This window comes from Microtus oregoni, unplaced genomic scaffold (assembly GCF_018167655.1).
Source record: "Microtus oregoni isolate MIOR12 unplaced genomic scaffold, Mior012 000031F_ref0000149, whole genome shotgun sequence".
Lineage (NCBI taxonomy): Eukaryota > Metazoa > Chordata > Mammalia > Rodentia > Cricetidae > Microtus > Microtus oregoni.
In genome coordinates, this window is record NW_024543090.1 from 21,446,692 (window position 1) to 21,471,415 (window position 24,724).

Sequence of the window (24,724 nt, forward strand, 5' to 3'; positions counted from 1 at the left end):
ATTACAGTCAGTTGTTAGCTGCAAGAACCAAACTTAGGTCCTGCGCAAGAGCTTTTGACTATCTAAACACTACATGGGGTTAGATCTGAATACTGTGAGCAGCCAAAACGTGTGGTCTTGACGGGCCCCAACTCTGCAAGGCCAGCTCCTTCTCAGCACTGAGGTCTTGCCTAAAGCATTGTCTTCACAGTTGCACGTGCAGTCTAAGTGCGGCTAGCCCACCTCACTGACCAGTCTCATATTGCCTTCCTAGTACGCAATACTTATTCATAGCAATGGATAAAATAATTTACCTGTTTCTTTGCGTCTGACTCACTGTAACATAAGTTCTACCAGGGGGTGACTGTATCCATCCTGTTTGTTAGGTCAAAGAGACATGTAAGAGTGGATATATACACATCACACTCTTAACTCAGGACTTACTGCCAGTCTTGACTATGCCACCACACCTGCTCTGACCGGGGACTGCTGGGCCTTGGCAGCTCTCCCACTGGTCTTCACTGCTGTTGAAGACGCCTAACAGCTTGCTCCAGGCCTTTCAGTCTTCCACAACAGACTTAAGTGTATGTGTTTCCCTTAAATTCTTCTCACTCCCAAAACCCAAGAGGGGAAGTTACTCTTATCTGGATATCTCTAAATGTTCTCTCTCTTTTCCTGGGCAGCGATCAAAATCCGGTCTTTTGTCTTTAAAGTTCAAAAAAACTTGTCAAGTAGATGTTTGTGCTTCCCTGATTGCGATCTGTTTTTGTCTTTTCTATTTTTTCTTTCTTTCTATGCCCTTATTAATCACAGTTTGGACTTCCATGCCCTGTTTCCCAGCTCCGGCAATTCTTTTGTGATGTTAAGTTTGAGGACCTCGGGTTTGCTGGCAGTTTCTTGAAACAGCCTGTTGACAGGGTTAGCCTATCTTCAGGTGCCACACTCAAAGGCGTGAATGTGCAGACGCTAATGAACGGTTCTGAAGTTTGCTGCTGTCACTGAAAGACATTAAATCCTTGTCTCATATACCACCACTGTGCTGCTTTTATTAGCAGGGCATTTTCCGTCCTTTTATCTGTTCACCATCTTACCAGCTCCAATAGTCACTGGTTTTAAAGAACAGATGGGGAAGTAACAGACACAAGGCTTCTACATCAGAAGAAGAAATTCAGCTTTCTGAGTATGAGCCCTGGGAGGAAAAGAAGATTTGATAGAAGAGCCAGGCCAAGAGGTTGTTTTTCCCTCTAGACTTCTTTGCATTTTTTGTTTTGTTTTGAGACAGGGTCTCATTTATAGCCCAGGCTAGTCTACCTCAAACCCTTGCTTCCTGAGTGCTGGGACTGCAGGTGTGAGCCACCATGTCTAGTCAAGGGTTTAACTTCACTTTGTTGTTTGAGGCAGGGTCTCACTCTGTAGCCCAGGCTGGCTTCAAACTTACTATGTATCCAAGGTCCCCTTTGAACTTCCTAAATCCTGCCTCAGTCTACCAAGTGCTGGGATTATAGACATGAGCCACCATGTCTGGCGTTATTTGCATTTTTAGGATGGAAAAACTATTCTATCTTTGTTGCCATAATCAAATCTTTAGAGACAAATCTCAGTCTCCTCCGGAATCCACAGGAAGAATTACTTGCAGCTAAAACAGTACCTCAGTGCAATTGTGCTAGAGAGGCAGCCAAGGGCACTGAAGGCTGCGCTACAATTTTCTTCTGTGTTTTGCTCAAAGACACAGATGCTGTGGTTAAAGTTAGACTGAAGAGGTTTATCCCAGGTAGCTGAGAACACATTGGTTTTCATGCCAAGTTCAGAAATAAACCCTAGGTGATGTTTAGGTTGTGCATGGAATAAACGGTAGTCTAGGAAGCAAACAGTCTGAGAGCCAGGATGATAACAGTCTGGGAGTGGAAACAAGGATGTGCATGTGGATAAGCATGCTCATCACATTGTGTCAACAATCTGGATTGCTGCCACTGGGGCAAAGGAGCTGCCGAAGGGTGAACTAGCTCAGAATTTACACACCCAATTCAGAAAAATAATCTGAAAAAATCTGAAGAACCCACACATTCTTTTATTGGCAAGAACATTTGAAGGACTTATAGTTAGCTATTACTTGATTTCAATAAAATTATTATAAATCTATCTGAGTATTTTTATTCCTGCTTGATAAGCATTCACTCCTTCATACCAGTCAAGAAAAGCTACCATTCAGTAAATAAACCTAATTGTTTGTTCCTAAAGGTTTTCTGCTAACTATGATTGAATTAAGACACATCTAAAGGATCTCCACATTGAGTGGCATGAAACAGTTACTTCAAAACCAATTACCCAACTGTCAACATTGTTGTTGACTCTGGAGCATAGAGCAGTCCAACAGGAGGCAGGAGGCAAGGAGTACAATGCCCTGACTTTGAGGGTCACTGCTAGAGTCTGTCAGATCCTGCAGAGGCATCTCTTTATGGCTTTATAAGCTTTACGGCTGCTTATAACCTAAGGTGGGGTTGGACATACTTTGCATCAAACCCAACACTGCAGAATACGAGGTATCACTCAGAAAGCTCACACGTTTCTTCTCTCCCCATTACGGGCCTAGAGAAGAGGAATGGCTGCAAAACACTGCCTTCACTCTGGTAACCACACTTGCCCTTCTGCCCGGTACAGAATAAAGATGCGGGGCTTATAACGCAATGAGAGAATTAACATGATGTGTAGAGCTGCAGGCGAAGGGAGGCACATAACTGAACTCCAGGTTCAAGAGTTCCTATTTCTGCTTTTACCACTAAAGTATCCGACTCCTTCCTGAATATATACATGGCACTAGGCTGCCTGATCCCTAAATCTCTGGACCCTGGTCCTCACTACTCTGGGTAATGTGGTATGAGGACCGCCAGTGTGACAAACAGCCAGCTCTCCAGTTCAGGTCCATCCTGTCTAATGTGACCGCAGCAGGGTAGCGTAATGCTCAACTGCCTCCTTACTATCTGCTTGTCCCAAGCTAAAGGAAGACACTGGGTTTGCAGGAGTCAGTACTTCTTCCTGGGGGTGCTCAGCAGTCAGCACACACACATACACACACACACACACACACACACCTCTTCTCGCATCATTAGCACTCCTTCATGCAGGCTCTCTGCAGACTCCCCACAGGTAGGAAGGTGGGCTAGCTTCCACATTATCTTAGACTGTCAGCAATACCGGAACAGCCACTCTACTGAGCCTGTTCTCCAAATGTAACACTGTTGGTAATTTTTACCCTGCTCCTCAGGTCTCAAACTTGGTCAAACATCTGCCTAGCAACTGGGAAAAACGCTCATGGCTGCTTTCAAGGCTGCTTTCCCAGAAGTGGGAGGGTGAGGAGTCTTTAGCTCTGTCTGTTCATAGTTATGTTCAGGTTTAAATTAAATAATAAAGCCCATATGACTAACAGTGTTTATAGTGACATATAGCAAGGGCTTAGCACGCTATGACTGTTACATTATTACAAATACCCACCTCAAGTGGTCTCCTTTATTGCATAAGAGAGTAAGTCACAAGGCTTGTTGAGGGTTAACCCATCAACTGCAAAAAGGGAAATGGAGAACAGGGATGATACATCGGCACCCGCCCCCACACACTTTCTTCTTCTTACAGACAAAACATTCGCAAGGGAGCCAGACACTTAACAATAAAGTCAATATGGAATGTTTTTAATGCCCATGGAGTCACAATTGGTAAGTACTCCATTGGCTGAACTGACTGACCTTAATTTCTAACAAATTAAGACCACATGCTTGGGCTGTGTCCAAGCTGGACAGAGGGATGGACGTTAGTCTGAGCACATGTGAGGTGTGCCAAACTGCTGAAGCTGAAGCGTGTTTAAGACGCTATTTATTCTTTGGTAATGAATATGTCAGTTGAGTGACTCCAACCACCAACTATGTCCCCAATACCATGTGTCAACATGTTTGGAAGCCCTGGCCACAGTCCACAGCACTGTTTTAGAGTCCAAGGTCCTTCCCCACAGCTGCTGTGTCCCTCAGAATGGCAGGGCCAGCTAGTGGGCTTGGGCCACGCGTGCTATTTCTGTGCATAGGATATGAGCGGACAGTAAGTCAGACCAGGATGTGAGTCAGATCATACCAAGTGTTGACAGAAACTGATCTTCAAAGCACAGTAGAAGCATCATGCCAGGCTTCGGCACCACTGGGCAGGAGCTACAGCTTGAAAGACACTTGTAATTACTACACATAAGAGAAACACTAAAAAATATGGAAGGTGAGCATTGACAAAGGCCTGCCATTGGGGAAGAAAAGGGATAAGGTGGAAGCCACATCCTAGAAGCCCTAAAATTCTGTGGTAAAAAGATTTATCAGGGTCACATATTTCTTCAGAATACTAAGTCAGACATGTAGAAGCAGTAAATTGGGATAGCTCACTTGTTTTTCCCCCAAATAAAACACCTCACCAGCCTTTCAGATTAAGGGTCCCAAACTAGGGAGTGGTGTGTGCACACACTTGGTCACAAATGTGCATGTGTATGCCCACGCATGTGGCAGTCAGAAGATAGCTTTGGCTGCCATTTTTCAGGGGCTGCCTACCTTGCTTTTTGAGTCAGGGTCTCACTGGCCTGAGATACATGAGACCCTGTCTCAAACGAAGCAAAACAAAATCATCTATGGGGACTGAGCTACAGAGTTCCACCAAAACCAAACAAACCTGTAATTCTCTTTGTAAAAATGAAAAACCGCTAACACTATGACAGCCACATTATTAGTTAAACAGAATACATACATTCCTTTTATTAAGCCCATGGAGATCATACGGCAAAATGTCAGTTGTGGGAAATGTGTTTGGTCATTGTGTTCCCGCTAGAAATTATGTGTTTGGATGTGTAGGAAGAGCTGCTGGGACAGCGTGAGCTTCTTCATACCCTTACTCATTTGGATTCTATTTTTATAACAGAAAACAACAACAATAAAGATCTTCGGGAGAGAAGACCAGTGTAAGCCTGGTTTTCATTGTTTTGTTTTCTCCTTTCTCTCTAACCATCAGATTGTGTGAAGACTCAAGGTGTCCCTGCCAGAATCAGCAAAGACCGCAAGATGAGCCAGGCAGACCCAGCTCTCTGTGAGTCCACAGAATGGCGAAGGAAGGAGGTCACTGGCCGAAGAAGCCCTTCCGGTGCCAGCAAGCAGCTTCCCTTTACCAAGCAACTACGCTTTTGCTTCCTGGACTGAGGAGTTCACTGCTGGTCACACTCACGGCTGACTACAGAGTGGCTGCCACTCAAGGGTGGCATGCATGGTTTCACTATGCTGTGCAAAGGGCTGTGAAGCTATCAGCAGGAAGCAGCAGCAGGGCCCACCTCACAACCATAACCTGGGGATCCACCCTGCGCTCTTCTGGCCAGGCCTTTCTTCTCTTTGCTGCTGTCCTAGGATCTGTCCCATGAGCTTTTCTATGGAAGGCAGCAGTATACCCATTAAAACCACAACGCCCAGGTCTGGAAATGACTATCAACTACCATGGCCTTGTCTGCTAAGGCAAATGGAACCCAGGGCATTGTCCATGCACTTTCTGATCTTCCTACAGATGGGCTCTTATCAGTTTCCTTTGAGTAATTCTTACTCGTCCTTCAGAGCCTCGGGGGTGCCTCTTTCCACGCTCTAGCACCAGGCCAGGCTCCCTGTTACCTGGAAACTGGGCTGCAGTTCGTGGTGTTTCACCCAGTCCTCATTTTAGCTCTATGACAACATGAAGGTTGTCTGCTTCGTTTCCAGTTCCTTAAGGACAGAAACCAGGCCTGTTTCTGCTGTATGCACAGGACTGTGTCTGCCTAGCAAAAGCTTCCTCATGGCGAGATGCTTCAAGGGCTCCTGGGGTGAAATCCATACCAGTGGGAAGAATGCCACGTGTCCGAGTGAAGAGTTACCAAGGGGTATTCCCCTTCTGGGTGCTGGACATTTACCTGAGCTTGGAACTAGCTGAAATGGCTGAAGCTATGAAACCTCCTCACTTGTTTCCTGGGGCTTCTTTGTCTGCCTAGGGTACTATGGGAGGCCCTGGGCTGTGGCTGTTCTGGAGGGGTGGGAAGAAGGGGCAGGAGCAGAAATGGTCTGGAGAGGGCGGGGGTGGGGGTACACTGACCTCGGCTGATGCGCTGCTTCTCCCCGGATAGGATGCCAGGGCTGTCGATGATGCTGATGCTCTTCAGCACTTGGTTAGGCAGCTGCGAGCACATGAATCTGGAAGAGACAGAACAAAGTTGGGGCCAGGAACTGGACCTTGAGGAAGTCTCTAATGGTGGGGCTCCTTGGGTTCTCTACTCACCGATGTCTGTAAAAGAGGATGTGGAGGAGACAGAGGCTAAAGAAATGGGCTGTGAAGCAGGGGAGGGGCTGGGGGAAACTGATGGCAGCTTCCCTGGTACCCCCTGGAACCACAGAATAGATGCCATTCTACAGACAGGAGTGGGGGATGGGCTGCAACCCACTGCTAGACGCCACTCGGTCCCTTATTGTAATTGTGGTTTTAGCTAAGATTTATCAAATAGTTGGGCATTTTCCAAATATCGCCTATTTTGATCCCTAAATTAACCTTCTTCCATCAATCTCAGAGAGGTTAAGCAGCTGAGTTGCTCAGAACCGGCCCTTAAGCTCAGTCTGACTCCTACCCCCACGACCTCCTTCCCACCTCCATGTTCAAGCACCCTCAGCTTCTGCCGCCTCCTTCAGGGTTCACTTCCAGGCCAGAGTACCTGAGTCTACTCTATACGCTCTGCAGACTGCTAGAGGACCTAGGGCTGATGTCCCTTTCTGAGGACCCAATGACCCAGCATCTAGTCCAAAGTCCCCTGTGCTTCAAGTTCAGCAAAAGGCTGGGAAACATCACTCCTCAGATGCTTAGACAGAAGTCCTAGGGGTGCCCTGAGAACAGGTGAGGGGACGGTCAGCAGAGGTCCTGACTGAGCATCTTCAAGCCTCTTTTCTGGTCTCTCTTGCCTGTCTCCTCCTTCTGCCCATGGTCCCTATTGCTAGGCTTCCATCATCTGCCCTAACAACCTGGAAGCACAGTGGGAGAGAAGGAAAATTTTGAACTGTGCTCCAGCAGACTTGGGCTCCGAGTCTGTTTGGCTTTGTTGGTGACCTTAGACAAAAGCCATTCCCCGTGGGCCTCAGTTTCCTTATATGTAAAGAGAGACAGCTAGACTAGGATCTGGCGTGTCCTTGGAGCTTTCCCGTTGTGAGCTGGTGAGTAATAGCAGGAAGCACTCTGTTACTTCCACCTCGGGCAAAGCCCGGCTTGGATCTTTGTTGGGCTTGTGTATGTTTTACGGGGGAAACAGTGCCTCTCCTCTTCCTGTTTTAAAAGTGCCTGACTGCTGTATCTGTGTGGGCAGAGGCTTGGAAATGCCTGGGAACAGCTCAGTTCTTCCATTCAGTGGAACTGTGGGGATTACTCAGAAAGTAAGTATGCTGGGAATGCAGGATAAGGAGGCCATAAGGAAGCCACAGAGCCTCCACAGCTGTGGGCAGAGCAGCCCGGTGGGCAGGGGAGGTGCTATCACTGATGTTCATAAAAACTGTCCTTTAAGGGGCTCAGCACTAGGTAGTCACACTTTTTTTTTCTGTTTTTACGAATCAGTTCGAGAAGAGGAAAGGCTCTTTGAAGCACAGATCGGTCATGACATCATGGGGCAATAATGTGTGGCTGGCCGGAGACTACACACTAGTACCTTCTAAGACAGATGAGTGGAACTCAGGCCAAAAAACTGAAAATCGCCATAATATGAAAAATAAATCCAAATACATGTAAGAGGAACCTTTCATTTATCCTTTCTCTGGTCCCTCTTGTACCCTACGCCCAACTGCCCAACATGAGCAGAGCACACAGGGCCACTAGTCACTGTTTGCTAGGTTCCCAGAGAGAGCTTGACTTCTTTCCTGCCCTGCTCTCTAGAACTGAGGGAGAAACAGAGTTCTGAGCATCACTTGGTGGGCACCATTTCTTGTCAGTCTATCCTGAAACAAGAGGAATGAAACTATTTTACACAAACTGTCCCTACATGAAGGCTGATAGTTCTCCAAAACCACAAGCTCACACTCAGTATCAAAATTTCCAAAACACAAAATCCCTAGATTTTGGTGTGAGGCTAACAGAGGGACTTAAAATTCCTACAGTGATCACCCCTGGAATGAACAGCAAGAGCTTGTCAACAGCTCCCAGGTCAGTGTGTGAGCCACAGAGCAAGAGGCAGTACTCCACACAGCAGCAAGGACAGAGAGAGAGAGAGAGAGAGAGAGAGAGAGAGAGAGAGAGAGAGAGAGAGACGAGAGACACACACTAGCCAGGCAAGGCTAGGCGGGCAGAGAGCACTAGGGTACCACAGCAGGTACTGCAAGGTTAGGTCTACGCATGTGGGCATTATCCTAAAACCACATTCTACTGTAACCAGGAACCCCTAACATCATGATGGTAGTTGTTGTTCTGCGGGAACATTTCTGGGCATAGATCTGCTGTACCAAGATGGATTTCACACTCTTTCCTGGAGCGGTGAAATCAGTGCAGACACACAAAAGGCAGGTGGGCTGCAGAGATCCAGGGCCTCTCCCTGCTTCCATAGGTCCCCCTCCCACGGACCTGATAAATTTTTTTCCCCAAGGTATAAGAAGAAAACAATCAAGATCCTTCACTGTCCCAGCTCCATGTCACCTCCAAGTCTAGGGAAAGCCAAGGGCAGCAAAGGCATAGAGGATAAAGTAACGGCAGGTATCATAAGGTCTCAAGCAGTTGCTAGCTCTGCCTTACAGGAACACAAGGAGGTACAAGTATTAGGTTACTTAGAATTACCTCCAAAAGCTAAAAGTCTAAGTTAATGATTAATGTTTAAAAAGTTAAATTCGGGCTGTCAAGATGGCTCGGTGGGTAAGGGTGCTTGCAGCTATTTGTGATGACCCGAGTCAATTCCCACGACCTGCAGGGTAGAAAGAGAAAACTGATTCCCACAGCTTGTTCAGTGTCCCCACACACTCACAGTAGACAGCTGACCACCCCTCGCCAAATAAATACATATTTTTTAAGAACTAAAAAATGAAATTGGTAGGCTGAGCACTGTGATTCACGCCTGTAATTCAAGCATCCGGGAGCCCTGGGCGTTAGAATGGGGACAATCAAAGGCAGGATTAGCTTCGCTACTACTGAGTTGGAGACTGGTCTGGGCTACGTGTGACCCCAATTTTTTTTTCAAAGCACAAAACAAAACGGAAAAACTAGATTTGTAAAAGAATTGTCCCATACCTGAATACTGATTTTGATTTTTCAATGAAACTATAAAGTTTTCAGTTATTATGAAAATAATAGCACCAGCACTAAGCCCTGACCATGTGCCAGGCTTGCTCTACTTTATGTGTCCGTGGATTAAATCCTTACTGCAATCTGAGAGGCATTACAAAAGGGCAATCTGGGGCTTGGAAGGGCCACATGCTTTTGCTTGTCATAGCCCACTGGTGACAAGTGACGAAGCTGAGATGTAAGCTGGCCGTCTTGGGTGCATCTGAACCATATGGCTACTGCTGTCCCTGCACACGCTGGAATCACTGCTGAGTCTCTTTACCACACAGGGTAATATCCTGAAACAAAGGCCTGGCGTGTCACTGCCCCGAGACTTCCATGTTCAGTCTGTACTCTACGTCATGGTGTGGGGAGCCAGGCAGCGGTGAACGACAGAAAGGGGATGTGGATGTGGGCAATCCCTCTTGAACAGGTAGGTCTCTAAGCTTCTCTATGCGACTCTACCAGGTTTGTCACTCAGCTCAAATCATAACAGGAAGGGAGCATAGAGCAGTTTCAAAATACTTCCTTTGATCTTGCCTGCTTTACCAATGAGTATAAACCCAGAGATTATATAATGTAAACACAAATCTACGAAAAGACCTGGCAACTCAGTATCACAGTCCCACTAGTGATGTTCACATCTAGACTACACGAATGCTCTTTTCTCAACTGCCATGGAGGAAAGCCAGAAGCAGTGTGCCAGCCTAGAAGGATCTGCCCAAACCAAGGGAAAGGGTACATTTCCTGAAATGGTGGAACCAAAATCATACAGGCAGCTGTCAATCAGAAACAGTGGTTTGGGATCTGGAGAGATGACTTGGTGGTTAAGAACCCTGGCTGCTCTACCAAAGGACTTAGGTCTGAATCCCAGAACCCATATGGTGACCATAACTCCAGTTCCAGGGGATCTGAAAACCTCTTTGGGACTCTACCAGCACAAGGCAGAAATGTGATATACAAACGCACATACAGGCAAAACATCCATATACATAAAACAAAAAACAAAACAACAATAACAAAAAAACAACAAGAACCCAAAAATAAGTCGGGTAGCGATGGTACACGCCTTTAATCCCAGCAGTTGGGAGACAGGTGAATGTCTGAGTTTGAGGTCTGCTTGATCTACAGAGCAAGTTCCAGGAAACCAAGGGTTACACAGAGAAACCCTGTCTCGAAAAACCCCAAAACAAACAAACAAAAAACCCAAAAGAAACAACAACAAAAAAACCCTAATAGATTGTAGATGGGTATGGTAGTGCACATTTTTAATCCCAGAATTTAGGGCAAGTGGATCTCTGAGGTCAAGGTTAGCCTGGTCTACAAAGAGAGTACAAGGCCAGAGATACATAGTGAGATCCTGCCTCAACAACAAAACAAAAGGACAATGGTTTGTGACCCAGAATCACCTCACGTCCTAAGGGGAAAGATTAAAGGGAAAAAGTTAAGCAATTATAGGCAAATGCATGTGTGTGTACATGTGTGTGTGCATGAGTAAGAGAGCAAATGAATTTCTTTTGTAAAAAACAGTCATTTGAAAGTATACTAGATGATAAGACTGAAAACAGTATCTGAGGCTATCTGTATTTTAAAAATGCTGCCACTTTAGAAAAGTACACTGTGGGAAACCCACAGCATCTAATTTATTTCCTAATAAGCATCTAACAGTCTCCTGCAGACTGCTGGAGATTGAAAATGTCAGGCTCCAAGCCCTGACACTTCTGGACTGTCTGACAACATTGGCATCTTTCAGAACTCAGATGTAGGGTGCTCTGGGCAGTGTCTGTTCCTTCTCTGTGAAGTGAACTGCCTCCTGATACAGGCTGGAGTATCAACTCCATGGCATAGCTCCAAGCGGGGGTGCTGTGGGACTTCTCTTAGATGACGCAGCCTGGGGGAGACAGCTTATGGCAGGCCGATTTTTAAAGCCTCTCATTTCCATCAAACTCTTTTTTTATTCTAAACCTAACTCCCCCTTGTGCTGTTGAAGTATGTGGCTTCCTAATTCAAACCTGTCTTTTCAGGAATTCATCTATTTCTTTGAAATGTACCTCTGATCCTTTAGTCTCTCAGCAATCAGCCTAGGGGAATCAGGTCTCCAAGGTTTGTTTAATAGGGAAGGTGGTTTCACCCTCCAGGCATCTTCTGACTTAAAGCACCCTGTGAGATGCCCTTCTGAACAGTGACTGAAGTCATGAGAGACCTCTGTCATCAAGACCTACGGAGAAAAAGTTCTACCCAGAAAACAACTGATTTTCCTTCCTATTGTTTGACCTAGTTTCCAGAAAGTGTGTCATGTTAAGAGTTCCCGCCTTTGGCGCGAACCCTGCTGTATCCCAGAGGGCTACTACAATCACACAATCACACACACACACACAGTTTGAATGCACACATACACATACAATTTGAATGCAGACACACACACACAGTTTGAATGCGCACACATACAGAATTTGAATGCACACACATATACAGTTTGAATGCACACACAGACGCACACACAAAGAGTTTGAATGCATACACATGCGTGCGCACACACAGATTGAATGCACACACAGAGTTTGAATGTACACACACACGGAGTTTGAATGCACACACACGCACAAGTTGGAACGCCCTACCCTAACTGATGCTCTCTCTTACGCACTGTGTGAGGCAGCTGCCCTGTCATGCAGCCGCCACTTAACTGAGCTATCAGCATTGTGGATTTCCATGAGGCACATCCTGTACTTGTGAGCCTCACACAGGCACAGCCACCGGGATGGCTTGAAGGACAGACATTCCTTATTGCTGGGGCACAGGGTGGCAAATGGTAGGAGGAGGGAAACCTGAATTCTGCTTCTTCCTGATCACCTTTTTTTCAGCAAATCACTTCTTTGCTTTTAGCTTTCTTACTTGTGAACTGACCATTTGTTGTGGAATATTTGTACATTGTGTGAAGATACATCGCTGTGACTGATGTAATAAAAGCTGACTGTCCAATAGCTAGGCAGGGGGTATAGGCAGGATTTCCAGGGAGAGATAGGAAGAGGAGGCAGAATTTAGGCATGCAAGAGATGTCAGGAAAGGAAACAGGAGGTGCAAGATGGAAGAGAGACAATGCCAGACGACAGAATGTAAATTAATATAAATGGGTTAATTTAAGTTATAAGAGCTAGTTAGGAACAAGCCTAAGATATAGGCTGAGCTTTCATAATTAATAAAAAGTCTCCATGTCATTATTTGGGAACTGATTGGTGGGACAGAAAAAGACTTGTTACAGCCATTTTATTCTCTATTAATCCTACAAGCATAGTACTGATAAAATTATGTGAACTATATCTTGGCAGATAGTATTTTCTCCATTGTCTTCACTGCAGGGCTATTCTAAAGCTAACTGGTGGCAGCAGGCAGAGTTTAAACACTGCACTATTGGGAAGCTCAGCACTGTGGTCTCCAGGACTGAGGTCAGATGATCTGGGTTCCAATCCCAACACCGCCACTGGGCTGAGTGACCCTAAAGACATTATCTTACCCTTGCTGTCCATCAGTTCCTCATCACTGCTTGAGGATAACGGTGCAGCCACATCACGCATCTTCATGAGGACTTAAAGAAAATATGTTTTCCATGTTACATATTCAAGTAGAGTGTGGGCCAGTGCCGGACACAAGCTGTCTAGTTGTTTGATTAATACTTGACTTACATAATGCATGGATTATTTTCAGCACATTTTAGATTCTAAGATAGTGAACCTTGCCATTCAAAAATTTTTCCTCTATACTTTTCTTCCATAATTATCTCCAAGTTTGAGATTAAAAACAAGTTATTTTAGGAAAGTAAAACAAACTAATAATCATTCTTTCTGCATATGTCCTTAAAAGTATGGACTTTGCTAAATGAGAATTTGAAAAAAAAAAGTCAGATTTATCAGATTTTTTTCTCTTTAAAGGCCTGTCAGGCTAAATAATGATAATAATATTAATAATAACAATAATAATAAACCATAAAAGAAAAGGCAAGGGCAATGAATGTAAGGATTCTAAAGCAACCTTCCAGGAGGAAGATTACTGTGCCTGGGACTCTAGATAGAAAAGTGCTGGGACCAGTCTAGTTGTTCCTTACTTCACATCCTGAGCTCCCAAAAAGTGTGTGTGTGTGTTTTGTTGCCATTTCCTTGGTGAATGACTTGGTTCATTCACTTTGTACTGAGGCTCTCAAGACCTTGGGATCTTTCCCTGGGTTTAACTTCTGCACAAGGAGAAGCTGCCACCCACGGCAGCTTTGGAGTTAAGACACAAGCCCCTCCTGAAGAAGAGAATCTGCAGGGGAGGTCATCCGGACAGTGTTTTGTAAGTCACTGTTAACAACAAGAATGAACTTCTCCATCTTCATCAGCTGTACACTTCTGCCTAACCCACCGAGTTTTCTTGCTACCCCTCGGATGCTATCTTTGGTTTGCAACAGAAGCATCTGAAAGCCTTTAAAGGAGGAATCTGCTCATAGATGGAATCTTGGAGGCTCCCTGGGCTGCTCTCAGCACAACCACTGTGCAAGTGTTCATTCCAGGGTCCTCATGAACGGAGCCTCTCAGGCTCTGGACAGGCAGCAATCAGAGGGAGGGGCTGTTCTTATTTTTAGAAACGTCTAGAAAGCAGAAATGCAGCTCAAGTCTCCTGCTGTGCCCCAGTACCAGCCCTACTTCCTCTTCCTAAGCAGGCTGGAGCTGGTCCTCCACTTCTAGCTGATGGCTGGCTCCCCATTCTTTAAAGTCACACTTAGAAAAGAGGAAAAAGGGGGGTGTGGAGGAATGGCAGGAAGGAAGAGGAAAGGGGTTTAAAAAGAAAATGTACATATTTTAACAATATTAACTGTCCCAACCATGAACTTAATTTTCCAGATAAAGCTAAAAGCACAGAAAAACAAAAGTCGAAACTGACAAAAAGCATTATTTCAAACTAAAAAGCCTTTGCACAGTAAAGGAAGCAACCAACAGAGTGAAAAACAACCTATATAATATGATGAGAAACTACTTGACAGGGTATTGATATCTAGGCTAAAAAGACAGTAACTCCCAAAGAACTGCAATCCAATAAAAAGTGGCTACATAATCTCAAAAGAAATAAAAATGTCAGTTAAACACATGAAAAAAATGCTCAGTATCATTAGCCATTAGGGAGATAAAAATCAAAACTACAATGACATCCTGTCTCCCCCAGTTAGAATGGATATTATTAAAATATGCTGGTGATATTGTGGAGGAGAAAGGAACCTTTGTACACTGTGGTGAATGTCAGGTGGGGTAGCCCCTACAGAAAACATGTGTCCTCAAATAACCAAGATCTACCTGTCACCCAGCTATCTACTCCTGTGTATATAATATATCTGAAGAAAGTGAAATTGGATGCACAAGAGAAGTGTGCACAGCTAGGTTTATTGTGGCACTATTCATAAGAGCTAAGATGTGAAAGCAGCTTAGGTGCTCACCAACAAAAACGAGATAAGAAAATATGGTAGCCAAGCCTGTGGTACAGCTGCAGTTTCAGCTACTAGAAGATAGAGGCAGGAGGACTTCGAGTTCAAGGCCTGTCTGGTTTACAGTGTGAGTTCAAGGCCAGTCGCGGCTGCACTTCCCTAATGCCCTACCACCTATCCCCCAAAAAACAAGTAATAAGAGGACTGGATATATAGCCCAGAGGTAGAGCACGCTTTACCTAGCCCCACGTGGGCTCAATCTCCAGCCCCAGGACAAAAGAGGAGAAAGTGTGATATATACATATACATATACACACACACATACACATACACATATACATATACATAGAGTGCTATTTGGCCATAACATAATCCTGTCATTTGTACAAAACAGAACCAGAGTATTGTGTTAAGTGATAAAAAGAAAGATTTGCATGTTTTGTTTCATATATTAGAACTAAAAGAACTAATTAAAATAATTAAAAAATAAAACTGGAAGAAAAAGTTGGGAGAGGTGAAAAAGGAGGAGAGCAGGGAAGGAGGGAGAGAGGAAGGAAGAGAGGGAGGGACAGTGGAGCAGGAAAGGCCAGGAAATCTCATCCTACTACAGGGCTGTAGCAAAGACCCAGTCATTTGCTCTCCCCGTGCCACACGTCAGCTGTACCAGGAAGTCTGCTGAAAGACAACAGCGCAAGACACACTTCCAGTCAAGGCAGAGCGATCTACACCCATCTATGTCTGGAAAATTAATGGCCACACAGAGAAACTAACCTTTTGTTATCACCCTATTTCAACCTTGCTCTGCTTCAAGGAATAAGGAAGAAGCTCAAAGTATAGGAATAAAACATCAGAAGAACATTCAGGAAGGTGAAGTGATTTATCCTGAATCAACAGACCAAATCTGGACGTCAGTCTTCTCTGGGCTAAGTTTCCTGAGTGTGGGAAGTCCTGCATACCGTACCCGAGGAGTGGCTGTCCCCCGGCTATTTAACACTGCTAGTGACAGGAGCTGGGCAACCTCAACTATTCTTGTGCAAACCAAATTATGAGACATTTGCCCTCACACTGGGCAGCATTATGTCCATCTTGGGCCCCAGCTATGCCCAGGGAGATCACTCAGAACAGATGCAAACAATCGAGCCTTAGGACAGTCTTAGGAAATGATAGCACCACCACACGCACTTCCCTCTTCCAGAACACAGGCTCTGTCCTTCTGTTTGGACCCCACAAGTGGCAGGAAATAGTTTGAAGAAAAGTTTGAACACCCCGATCAAAGACGGCAGTTTTCTGGCCCTTACCTGTTAAGGAAAGCATTTCCAAAGCGACTAAGCTTTCGGAATGGCTTTTTGGGATCCACAACTAAAGCGTTCCCAGGGGTGCTTCCCTCGGTCTCCCCGTACATCACAGCGATGAAGGAATCTGTGGTCGGCTCAGGACCAATCCTCATGCCGGGGAAATCTTGCTCCAGTAAGTATCTGGAAAAGGAAAGGAAACGCTTAGCACGATGGCACAAACAAGAAGCCAGAGAGCTGCCGAGGATTACCCAACTCAGACACAATTATTACAATATTGAGGATCAGGAGTCTACTACACACAAGTTTGAAGCCAACCTAGGTTACATGAGACCCTGTGTCCCAAAACAAGACAAAACAACCCCAAACCAAAATCAGACATCTGAGGTCCCATTGACGTAATAGGTAACACCTTTGGGGAAGCATTCCCCGGTCACCTCACCACATCCACGCATTATGGACGACTCCCCACTTAGAAGAGTATCCCTGGCCTGCATGTGGAGCACCTCCTCTGTGGTCCCCAGGCACCCTGTGTGAGAAGTCACCACGGTACACCAGGCGTCTTGGAATAACCAGTGAATAACTCGGGGTCAAGTCCTCACTCCAACAGTGAACCATCTCTGTTTCTGGACATCTTGACTAGTTAGATGCAGTCTGACTATTCTGGGGACAGAGAGAAAGAACTGAATATCAAATGTCAAGCACAACCTTGCCATCAATATGAGAAGGAAAAGTGAAACTTCGTTCTTATTGAAACAAAATGAAAATTAGCTAGCAATATTAGTAGGGTTACTCTAAACCTTTTCTGTCTGTCACTGCTGCTTTTAACTTTACCCAAGGTTTTCACATTTCTGTGAAGTTGCAGAGACCCAGAATGGAGACATTGTTTTAAGATGTCCTATAAATTGAGACTAATCATGAAAAAATTAGCTAATAACTCCTAGCATTTACTGAAAAGACAAAAAGCCTGATACATGCACTGTGCCTTATATACGTACCATGTCACAAGCATGCACTGTGCCCTACACATGCATCAAACCTGATGTATTTATACTGATGTATAAATGTGTGCACTGTGCCTTATGTGTGCACTGTGCCTTATGTGTGCACCGTGCCTTATGTGTGCACCGTGCCTTATGTGTGCACCGTGCCTTAAGCATACACTATTGTTTCATTCAGTTCCTACAACACTTTCAAGTCAGTGATAACATCTTCATATTACATGTAGGAAAACAGGCTATCAGAGAGGCCAAGCAACTTGCCTACTGTTACACAGCAACTGAGAGAATATAGAATACAAGTGGTCAGATTCTCAGATGTGTGCTGTCTTCAGGTCTTTAAACTTGGCATGACACTGGTGACTTTCTCAGAGAAGCAGAAACATTCAGGACCTTCACCCCAGGGTAGGGTCCTGGGAATCAGGACTTTCTATTTACTTATCTAATGTGAGAGAAAGGGGCTCGCCAGACTGTCTCCCCAAAGACGTGGGGCACATCACCTCATTCTCCTCGAAGAAAAGCTGAAGCAAGGACATACCGATTCAAAACATGTCAATGTTTAATTTTTTCAAAATATTAAAGTCTTTTCCTGTCAAAGCCTTAGTGTGCCTAACATCACAGTGGTTAATTCTGACAGAATTCCACACAAATTAAATGGACAGACAAGAGCTAGAGCGAGATGACTTTATTGTGAGGACAGTTTATTTCACACACCTAGCTGAGTGTGTTAACACAGGCACACAGCCCTTCTGGAACTTCAAGTCTGGCCATGCAACAGCAGAGTTGGAACTGAGAGCCAGGTTGTACCTGGCAATGCCCAATTCGACTTTCACACCCTCAGCCTGGATGAGGCTAGGCACGGAGGGAGGACTGAGGAATGACAGGTGTGCCGATGGCAACGCTTGAGCCGACAGCTGCCAGGGGTACAGGATTCCTGGTTGCACACACAGTTTCCAACTCACAAAAGGGTCACATCTGAGCTGTCCCATCAGCTGTGGGGAAGGAGAATGCAGGGTTGAGTTCTATCTGGCCTGCCTCCTTAGGATGTTGACCCCTTCTCAGTGCCTTCACCAGGCCTGGGCAGGAGAGACCTCAGGTGGGAACATAGAGGTGCTATAGACAGACTGGGACAACTCAGTGCAAGGTCTGTGTAAGTGGACACTCACTGTCAGGAGGTGTCTAAACTCTAAACTCTTCTCTGGGGTTTTATTTACTTGAAATCACAGCAGATCCCATGAACTTCGGAATTAAATAGGAGTTTAAAGGAAAACACCAATGACAAACTTGTTTAAAAGAAAGCAGGTATTTCCGACTTCCAAGTTTATACAGTAATAGAAGCCAAAGCTTCCTCAGCAGCAACCCTGCCAGGTCAAATGTTAACATGTGCTTCTTTTTTCTATTAATTTTATTTATTTTTTAAGTCTGAATGCTCTCTCTGCATGTACACTTACATTCCAGAATTCAGATCCCATTATAGATGGTTGTGAGCTACCACGTGGTTGCTGGGAATTGAACTCAGGACCTCTGGAAGAGCAGCCAGTGCTCTTAATCACTATCACCAAGCCTTCTCTTCAGCCCGAGTGTGTGTGTGTGTGTGTGTGTGTGTATGTGTGTGTTTGTTTGTTTTTTCAAGACAGGGTTTCAAAGTCTCTTGGCTGACCTGGAACTCACTCTGTAGACCAGGCTGACCTTGCACTCACAGAGGTCGCCTGTGTCGGCCTCCTGAGTACTGGGATTAAAGGTGTGCGCTACCTTTAATAAGCGCAAATGCTCATTTTTAAAGTAGTTGCAAATATGAACTACTCTGACGTATACAGTGCCCTCCACTGTGACCTTGAGAAAGCATTCAGACTCTGGGTTCCCAACACAGACAAGAACGAGGGAGGACCGCTGTGCTGCTCTCTTAGGGTACGAAAATGTTCAGTGGGGCTCTCCCACAGGTATAAAAATGTCCACACTCGATTTTCAGTTTCACTATCAAAGGAGTACCAATGAAAGACACAACTTATTAACAAAGTTAACCCCTCCCCCACGCACTCGATGTTGTTGAGGGTCACAAAATCCACCTCTTTATGTAGCTGCAGGAATAGTTGGCAACCTTGCCGCAAAGGTATTCACACACTTCTTCATATAACATGCTGCCCTCGTGGAGTGGGTCCTCTCCTATCTACTGTGGGGGGTCACCTATGGGCCTTTCTATCCTCTGTGAACCATCAGCACCTACAGGGCATGATATGCGTATGTATGTACACCGTGTGTGTGTGTGTGTGTGTGTGTGTGTGTGTACACAAAGTCTCTGGGATCATTTGATTTAACCCATCTAAAGAGAAGGATGCTACTGTAGATGCATGACTTGTTTTTTTGCTCAAACTCACTAGTGGCCATACAAAGGTCCCCTCACTCCTGGACCAGGCTAAACTCCACATGTTACCTTGGGGCCCAGAGTACAGAGTACTCTGAGTTCACTGGCTATTTTAGGGCCTGTCACACACGTGAATCAAGAGATGGCACACTGAGTAGATGATCCAAAGGGTTCTCCCGACACTCAGATGTGCATCAGACTGCTGGGCAGGCAGTAACAGAACAACCAAGAGACCAAGAGTCCCATGTGACAAGGGTGATGCCGAGGGGACGCAGCTGAAATCAGCAACCGGGGAGGGTACGGTGGACTCTGAGGTGTGGCATACACAGAGACATTAACCTCACAGACCCCCGGCGTAAGGCTGAGGCAGACACTTTACCAAAACAGGAGTTCCAGGGACCCTGTGGTGTTATCTGTGGCAACAAGAGTTGAGAGGAACACAAGAGGCCACACAGGAAAACTATAGAAAAGAATCTCCCATGATGCAGAGCCGAGCAGCCCACTCCACAGGCATCCTGTGCCTTAGAGGCTTGATATCTGTCCTTGGCATCACTTTGCTCCCTTTTCCTGTGTTCTCAGAGAGGCCTGCCAATTCTAGTGAAGACTGCTCCAAGGTCTTGAGCCAAGCCATCATCAACGTAAAAAGGTACAGACATTTGGATCACATGTGGTTGGGCGGAAGTGGAGGGGTGGCAACAGAGCTGACCTCTCTGTGTCCTGGTCTGATGAGGTCACAGCATGTGGATGGTGTCTTTTCTTTATCACTTAGGTTAGAGTGGAGAAATTAACTTCAAAGAGAAGTATTATGTGTGACAAAGGGAAGGAAAAAAAAACTCAGGATAACGAGAAGTCGTTTACTGTAGCCCAAGCACTATCCTCTCAAAGGCGGAACACCCCAAATTCTAGCTGTGAATTCTGCTACTTGGGTGTTTGTCACGCATTCTCTCTGGACTGTACACTTGGGTGTTTGTCACGCATTCTCTCTGGACTGTACACTTGGGTGTTTGTCACGCATTCTCTCTGGACTGGACTTCCACATTTACTGTGTTTAGTAATGCACTCTACCCAACACTGGGGACTTTACATAAATAGTCTCCATTGGCAAATACCTTATTTTCATCACCATTCACTGGTGAGTAAACTTCTGAACTATGGTCAAACCAGTTACCTGAGTTAAATCAGGAAAAGAGAGGCTGAGTCAGACACCAATGGGAACATTTACAGGAAAATGCTCTGTGAGTCACAAGGAATGTTCAGAAGGAGATCTTATTGAGCAAGTATTCAATCAATAATGTATGTTAAAAGCATTCCACATATATTTGAGGTGTGTGTGTGTGTGTGTGTGTGTGTGTGCGTGCGTGCGTGATGTATGAATATGTGCCACATATGTAAGTAGAATCCAGAAGACTTTCGGGAATTGGTTCTCTCTTTTCATGACGTGGGTTCTGGGGGTTGAACTCAGGTCATCAGGCTTGGAGGCAAATACCTTTCCTCGGTGAACCATCTTGCTGGCCTACCAAAACATTTTTTTTTATTGATTTTTATTGAGCTCTACGTTTTCCTCTGGTCCCCTCCCTGCCTCTCCCCTCCCCTTCAACCAACCCTTCCCCAAGATTCCCATGCTCCCAATTTACTCAGGAGATCTTGTCTTTTTATATTTTCTACTTCCCATGTAGATTAGAACTATGTAAGTCTCTCTTAGTGTCCGCATTGTTGTCTAAGTTCTCTGGGATTGTGATTTGTAGGCTGGTTTTCTTTATGTTTAAAAACCTCCTATGAGTGAGTACGTGTGATAATTGTCTTTCTGTGTCTGGGTTACCTCATTCAAAATAATGTTTTCTAGCTCCATCCATTTTCCTGCAAAATTCAAGATGTCCTTATTTTTTTCTGCTGTGTAGTACTCCATTAGGAAACAACCTTCCTCAAGACCCAGCAATACCACTTTTGGGTATATATCCAAAGGATGCTCAATCGTGCCACAAGGACATGTGCTCAACTATGTTCATAGCAGATTTGTCTGTCATAGCCAGAACCTGGGAACAACCTAAATGCCCCTCGACCAAAGAATGGATAAGGAAAATGCAGTACATTTACAAAACATTTTTAAAAGAGAATTTTGGGGCTAGAGAGATGTCTCGGTGGTTAAAAGCACTTACTGACTGGTATTTTATTCACAGTACCCACATGGTGGCTTAAAACTGTCTGTCTGGGGCCTCCTTCAAAGGTATCAGATATGCATGGGGTATACATACATGCAGGCAAAACATACACATGAAATAAAAATAAATCTTTAGAAGAAAAGGGGGAGAATTAAACTAACTCCAATAGCTGCCTCAGTTGTTTGAGTCTTAAGAAGGTTTTATTTGTTTACTTGTAGTACTTGGGATTGAACCCAGGCCCTTAAACACACCAGGCAAATACTCTACCAACGAACCACATGTCCAGCCCTACTAATATCAGGGTCTCTGAAAATGATATGGCCAGCAGAGGAAAGATCATGAGAAGCAAGAAGAAAATCCAGTTCAGAGGGACTCAGTGGCTGCTATTGGTTCAAACTTCTAGAGTTTAATAAACCAGTCAGTTTATTTTATCATATTTAAGTACAGCACAATTTTGGGGGAAAAGCTTCCTGATAATTAACTCAGCCCCTTGTGTACAACAAAGCTTAAGACATACTTACACTGAAACTTTTTACAAATACATATGTCCTTTTCCAAAAGATGGGTTCTGTTGACTCAAAAACAATGCTCAAGACAGGGTCTAGGAGAATAACTGAAGGAAACATATTGCCTGTAGGAGTCAGGAGAGGCCTGGCCTAGGAGAACACAGAAGTCACTAGTACAGGTGACTCAAGATCTAGGGGAAAAGTCTGGGATAAACAAACAAAACAGTCTGGGGAATTTGGGTGAAGCCTGGCTCACAGTTAGCAAAGATCATCAGATTAGAAAATGCATCCATTCCCAGCATTCTGGGCCTCTTTCCTTTGAAGACACAAGCCTGCATGTTTAACTTTCCCTAATGCCTATTTATGTGCACAAGGACCCCATGCTCTCTACATGCTAAAACTTTAAATCACACAAGTGTGAAAGAAACATAATAGGAAATACAATTTTGAGATCAGTGGAAAATTTTCATTTTTAACTCAAGAGGATGAGTCTTAAAACATTTCAATTTATAATATTTGGAATCTCACATAATGTATCATTATTGCTAATATTTGACTCATATATTTGGAGTGGTGTGTGTGTGTGTGTTTTGTATGTCCTTCCATTCTGGCTTGTCTTGAAAAAATGATTTGGTTTTATGTTTGAGATAGAGTCTCACTATGTAGCCAGACTAGACTTTGATTTATAGCAATCCTATTCCTCCTCATCCTCCTTGATGCTAATACTACAGGTGGGCTTCACCATGACACGCTAGAAATAGTATTGTTTGTTTGTTTGTTTGTTTTAATTCATATGTGTGGGTGTTTGGCCTGAAAGTGTGCCTGTGCATCACATGAGTGCTTGGTGTTCAAGGAGACCCGTGGAAGAGGGCATTGGCTCCCCTGGAACTGGAGTTCCAGATGGTTGTGAGCTGCCATGTGGGTGCTGAGAACTGAACCCAGGCCCTCTGGAGGAACAGGTGGTGTTCTTAACCACTGAGCCATTTCTCCAGCACCACAGCTATTTTTAAAATTTTGATATATTTACATCCAGTATTTTTTCTCTGTGGATAGAATTTTTCTTCTAAAACTATAACTGCCTAAACAACTTTGCATATAGATTTTCCACCATTAGTTTTTCTCTATGCGATTAAAAACATCTTTGGTAAGATTTTTAAAGGCTGTATACTTTTGTTTATTTGAGACAGAGTTTTAATTCTGTAGTCAGGCTGGCTTCTAACTCACAGCAATCCTACTGTCTCAGTCTCCTAGGTGCTAGGATTCCAGGCATAAGCCGTCACTCTCAGCTTCTTCTAAGGTAGCATCAATTAGCCTGTCATTTCCCAATGGCTAGGCAGCTAGGCAGCTTTCGTTACTTGGGCCAGGGGAAGCAGCTCAGTGGTACAATAGATGTTAGCACGTATGAGGCCCTGGGCTTGGTGCCCAACACCTAAATCAGTCTGTAAACAAATTTGATCTCCACTCCCATTTTATTTTTGTTTCTTAAACTTACATTTTATTATTACTTTTTGTTTTATTTAGTGCTTCCTGTTTTGTTTTGTTTTTGGCCAGGGTCTCTATACAATCCTGGCTGTCCTGGAACTTGCTATCTAGATCAGATTGGCTTAAACTCACAGACATCTGCCTGCTTCTGCCTCCCCAGTGCTGAGATTAAAGATGTGTGCCTCCATACTGGGCAAAACTGTCTTTCTTAAGTGTGGAATCTATCTTATTATTAGGATTGCTTACTTAAGTGATACTATTTTAGAAATTGCTGTGCCTAGCAATGGAATGGATACTGCCCTGTTGAACCAAAAGACCGGAATTTGCTGGGTGAAATCTCTCCGGTCCTCAGTGGAATTCAAACTACTTGGGGTTGAGCCGGGCTTTGAACAACTGCTGTCAACACGGTATCAACACCTGTGCCTTCCTTCCATGCTTTCAGGAGGGTGCAGAAACCTCTTGGAATCAAACCAATTTCTCATAGCACCGTTCATGTCTCCAGTTTTTCATTAAATCACACAATGAACCTTCATTGTTTTGTTTTGTTTTTTTTTTTTTTTTTTTTTTTTTTTTTTGGTTTTTTGGAGACAAGGTTTCTCTGTGGTTTTGGATCCTGTCCTGGAACTAGCTCTGTAGACCAGGCTGGTCTCGAACTCACAGAGATCCGCCTGCCTCTGCCTCCCGAGTGCTGGGATTACAGGCGTGCGCCACCACCGCCCGGCCCTTCATTGTTTTTGATGTTATGATTTGCAGTTTATAATCCGAAAGACTTAGGTTGTAAATTCTGCGATCTTTGAGCACTGTAATTCTTGTTTTTGTTTGCTTGGGTTTTTTTTTTTTGTTTGTTTTTTGTTTTTTTTGAGGCAGATTTCTCCATGTAACAGCCCTGGCTGTCCTGGAACTGTTGACCAGGCTGACCTCAAACTCACAGAGATTCACCTGCCTCTGCCTTCTGAGTGCATGCTACCACACTCAGCCAAATAAAATTCTTTAAAAATTAATATTGGAAAAAGCATTTTCATGTGATTAATTTATGAGATGAGATATGAATGCACTACCTTTAGGTAAAATAACAAAGGCAAAATCACTAAAATGAGAAGTTTGACAGGAATGCCACATTCCTGGTTCAGTAAGTTATGAACGACAAGAGGAGACAATGCAGTCACAAGTGTAATTGCCAGTTATGGG

At 44.5% G+C, this 24,724-nt stretch overlaps 1 protein-coding gene across 1 annotated transcript in view; it reads right to left on the minus strand.

Moving 5' to 3' along the window:
• Ehd4 (EH domain containing 4) overlaps positions 1 to 24,724 on the minus strand; it is a 69,502-nt gene that overhangs the window by 34,196 nt on the left and 10,582 nt on the right. Inside the window, exons 2-3 of the mRNA XM_041679037.1 lie at positions 16,036 to 16,212; positions 6,103 to 6,200 (exon numbers count right to left, since the gene is read on the minus strand). Of these exons, the coding sequence (XP_041534971.1) occupies positions 6,103 to 6,200; positions 16,036 to 16,212 (275 nt within the window). The remainder of the gene's footprint in view (positions 1 to 6,102; positions 6,201 to 16,035; positions 16,213 to 24,724) is intronic.